Source organism: Plasmodium vivax, chromosome 14 (genome assembly GCF_000002415.2).
Source record: "Plasmodium vivax chromosome 14, whole genome shotgun sequence".
Lineage (NCBI taxonomy): Eukaryota > Apicomplexa > Aconoidasida > Haemosporida > Plasmodiidae > Plasmodium > Plasmodium vivax.
In genome coordinates, this window is record NC_009919.1 from 3,105,243 (window position 1) to 3,109,889 (window position 4,647).

A 4,647-nucleotide genomic window follows, 5' to 3' on the forward strand; every position below is an offset into this window, starting at 1 on the left:
CTTTCTGTTTAAATAAATAATTAGGGATAATATTATATATATATGTGCACACACATTTACAACACGGGATTTAATTTTTTCGTATTAAGCTTTATATCACTGCTATTCGTATGTATGAATAATTAAAACAGTAAATTTTATAAATAAATGTGTTTTAGCATAACAATGGAGTGTTTTGAAAATTAGTATGTGAGTTATCATAAATAGTACAATTTATTTATATCATTGTTTATTGAAATAATGGCAAAAAAGTTGAATTGACTAACAGATGCTTATGCATTTGTTACATTTGTATGCATAAAATAAATATTTCGTGATGGCGATATACCGAAATGTAAGCTTTTCAAATTGATGAAAAAATGTTCATGTTCGTGTAAGGTTTATGCATAGTGAAAAAAAAATAAATAAAATTGAGAACGCTGAGTAGCTTCATTGAGGTCGGACTAACAAATGCAACAAAATTTGTTCTAAAAAATAACCTTTAGATTTATGCGTAAAAAGAAATTAATTGTACTAATAATATATAGTAGCAAATAAATAGGATTTATATTATTCATATTAAATAATGGAATAAATAACAAAAAAAAAGAGTTGACACTTTTTTATTATTTCAATATAGTCATTTTTTGGCAATGTGTATCAAATAAAGAGATTAATACGATTGCTAATATATCTCTGTATTAGTGCGAACTTATTGATCTTTTTTTGAGTCTTAAGTATTAGCTTCTTTAAGCACACGTAAATTTTTCATTTTTTAGCTTATCACAATATATGTGCATTACGTATTTGATCTAGCTTTGTTTCGTAACATTTGTGTAATAGGAAGGAAATAATAATATTGTTAAATTAGAACATTTTAAATTATTACAAACGATAAAATATTTTGTAATTTGTTAGCAGTTAACATATATTTTTTTATTATGTTAGGTATATTAGTCGTTAATTCATTTTAATATTTGATCATTTTTATTTGGTTGTACTGTTAGTACCATTAGTTCGTTTACTTTTTTTTTGTGAAAGGTAATGAAAACCTTACACGATAATGTTCCAAATGGAATTTTTGTTATAATCTAACGTGTTAACACTTGGAAGAAATAATAATAAGACCTAGAATGTTATATTTTATATGGCCATTACTGAATATATTTTATTGCTCATAAGTTTCCATCTTAAACCTTTCATACATTCATTTTTTAAGTAGAGAGTAAATAACCTTTTACAATGGTTGTTATTAAGGGTTTATTTAAGGAATTCAGTTTGTTTTCAGGGTTTATATTTAAAGTGTTTCTATGATATGCTAATTACATATAGGGATATGTGCAGTTTACATTGTTATGGTCTTTTCGCACACTATACAAATCTTGAATGTTAAATACGACGTGCTTTAATAAAGCGCTTTAAATGAAAGTACGCTCAACCATTGTCTTATACAAAGACGTAAACCTTTTTTTGCATACCTTGTACCGAAAAAAAGAGTTTAATAGAGACGTAAGAATATTTTGTGAATTATATTGTACTTTTTAAATAAAAAGTGGGTTATGATAACATAATTTTTGTAGATCATACCAAAAAAAAAAACGTTATTTTATCTATTAAGAATCAAATAAAATGGCAATAAAATTAGTCTAAAAAAATTAATAATATATATATTTTTTGTGGAATATTTGAATTACATAGTGCTATTACCTAATAAAAAAAAACAATTATTTAAAAAAACTATAAAAATGTGAATATATTTTTAGGATTTTTTTTTATTTCGTCTCAATCACTAATGGAAAATATAAATACATAACATTAATTTTATAAATAGATTTCATTAAAAAAAACATATTTTTGTCATATATAGAAACCTTTTTAACGACTATCATTGTAATTTTCTTTAAAGAATATTTAAAAATTTGTAGAAAACTTAAAATAAATATTTCCAAATATATATTTTAAATAATTTCTTTTACTTATCGTTACTGTAATCATGTAATACATATGTGAATTAAACGTTTTAGTATTTTCAATATTGTTTATATTTAGTTTGAACCTTTAAAATGCTGCATTTTATTTCTACTTCTGTGATATTTAATAGTGGCATTTTGCTATATTATAAATAATACAATAACAATTTGTTCCATAATAACTTTAAAATTGAGTGGTAAAAAGTGAACACTTTTTTAAGTGCTGCGAATAATGAAAAGATCTGCATAAAAATTTATCGATGGAAGGTTATATACAATACATTTTTTTTTATTAATACTTATAGTTTAAAAAAATATTATATTTTATTGAATTCTAATTATGTCCAAAAAAAATGACGACATCACCTGTGAAAACTTTGGTATATATGAATATATGTCATTTATATACATTATGAATTACATAAGAACTTTAACGTGAAACAAAAAGAAAAATTCTGTTATGAGAACCATATCTTTGGTACTAATCTGTTAACCTTTTCATGTTTATTATCAGGAGGAGGCTGCAGAAGCTGTAAAACTTCATAAAATACATCCAGAAAATTTCTTTTCAGAGCTTGATAAACCTTCTACTTTTGAAGGACTTTGTAGTGGAGTCGAGCATAAAGGAGGTCCCAAATCTAAAGAAGCCAAAGAACTTTGCATTAAACTAGTGCGTTCTTTAGAAAAAATAAGTAAAGAGAATGATTCCCAACGTAATAATTACTGTAGTTACATACGTTATTGGTTATATGAACAAATAAGTGAAATTCATACTAACAAATCTGCAAAGATTACTGATGTACGCTTTTTTGACGATCTTATTTTTGCATGGACACTCATTCATAATGGAAAATTAAAAAAAACATGTAATCCGGAAAATAATATAAAAGATGTTAAATTAGATGAATTAAAAAATAGGATATTTTCTTATATTTATTTTAAAAATCTTGATAAAATTAAAAAAATTAGTACTGAAAATGGAACAGATTGCGATAAGTATTTAACATATCTTAAGAGTTTTAAGTCAGTACATGAGGAGTATAAGGATAGGCTTTGTGGCAAGTCAACTGTTTTATCACAGAAGAATGGTACAGATTATTTTCATTGTGATGATAAGGATGTACTTATGTCTCGCATAACTGAATTAGAAAAATGCAAAGGTTCAGAGAAGCCAACTGTTGCAACAGGACACCTTGACCCCAAAAGTGTTAAAGGCGAAGGAGATCCAGGAGCTCCAAAAGATAAAAAAGTTTCAGAAGATACAACAAGACCAACAGATTCAGCAGTCGTAGCAAGCTCATCGAGTTCATCAACTACTGTAACAACAACAACTGCAGTAACTGCAACAAAACCAGTAACAACTGCAACAACAGTAACTGCAACGCAACCAACAGTAACAACAACTGCATCAACTGCATCAACTGCATCAACTGCATCAACTGCATCAACTGCATCAACTGCATCAACTGCATCAACTGCATCAACTGCATCAACTACACCAAGTAATGTAACAACAACAAGTACACCATCTACATCCACTAAAACAAGAACAGTAACTACGCTAAGTACAAGTAGTTCAGGAAGTCAAGGAAGATCATCATTTTGGTCAGGTTTGTCGGGTTTATTTAGTTCATCAAGGCCACGAACTTCAGAACGAACATCATCTTTAGCGGCATCACAAACTTCGTCAAGTTCAAAAGGTACATTGAGTGCAAGAGTTGCAGAAAGGCCAGTGACTACAACAAGTGCATCAAGTGTAAGAGATTCGACAGTTACAGTAACCACAAATACACGAAGTGCAGAAGGTTCAATAAGTTCAACAGGTCAAGTAGATCAAGGGAGATTAACACGTCCACTGGTTACAGCAACTGTATCCGGAAAATCTTTGAGTCCCCAGCCGCAAGAAAGTCCTGGGTACGCTCTTCACACAGTATCATCATATAATTCAAACACTGGGGGGGATACAAACCTGGAGACCATTACTGATGTTCCTGGTACTTCAGAAACGTTATATGATAAGTTAGATTCAAATACTGTTAAAAATATTATCATGGCTGCAGCGGTACTTGGAATAATATTCTTCCTTTTCTACTACAATAGGGTAATTACGTATTACATTTTAAAAAATAAGAATGTTATGTTAGAATCTATAATTTATTTTTTCTTTAAATGTATAGTTATAAGCTAAATATATTTTCACATATTTTATATTTTCTTTTTAGTCTTCTCGAATAGAATCAAGTATTAAGCCAAAAAAAAGGAAGAAAAAAGCATTCGAGCATAATTATTACGAAGAGTATGAAAAGGAGTTAGCGAAGTATGAATCATATAATGAGTCTTTAGATTCTCTAGAAGATCGATATTATTTGACTTATCAGCCAGACCAAGACTCTCACTACTAATTATGTATATGTAAAATGAAATCATTTTGAGTGACGATATGGTGAGTACTCATATAATTGGAGCGATTTTATAAAAAAAAAAAAATAAATATAAAGATATACTTTGTATATAAAATTTGATGTTAGCTACCGTGCGAAGAAGAGGTAAACGTTTGCTTAATCCATAATGCGTTTATGCAAAACGTGCAAAAATTTAGGAACATTTACGTAATTTAAAAAAATTGAATGTGTAATATATTACATTAATTATTAAAGGGAAAAATATGACACACTATATAAGTACAGCAAGATAGAGT

General features: G+C 27.8%; 1 protein-coding gene across 1 annotated transcript; it reads left to right on the top strand.

The window, feature by feature from the left end:
• Positions 1–2,409: 2,409 nt before the first annotated feature.
• On the top strand, positions 2,410–4,351 carry PVX_101620 (variable surface protein Vir16-related; the record flags this gene model as incomplete). The annotated part of the gene is made up of 3 exons (XM_001614019.1): positions 2,410–2,427; positions 2,464–4,050; positions 4,172–4,351. 3 exons carry the CDS (start codon positions 2,410–2,412, stop codon positions 4,349–4,351), a joined length of 1,785 nt encoding a protein of 594 aa, XP_001614069.1.
• Between the last annotated feature and the right edge of the window lie 296 nt (positions 4,352–4,647).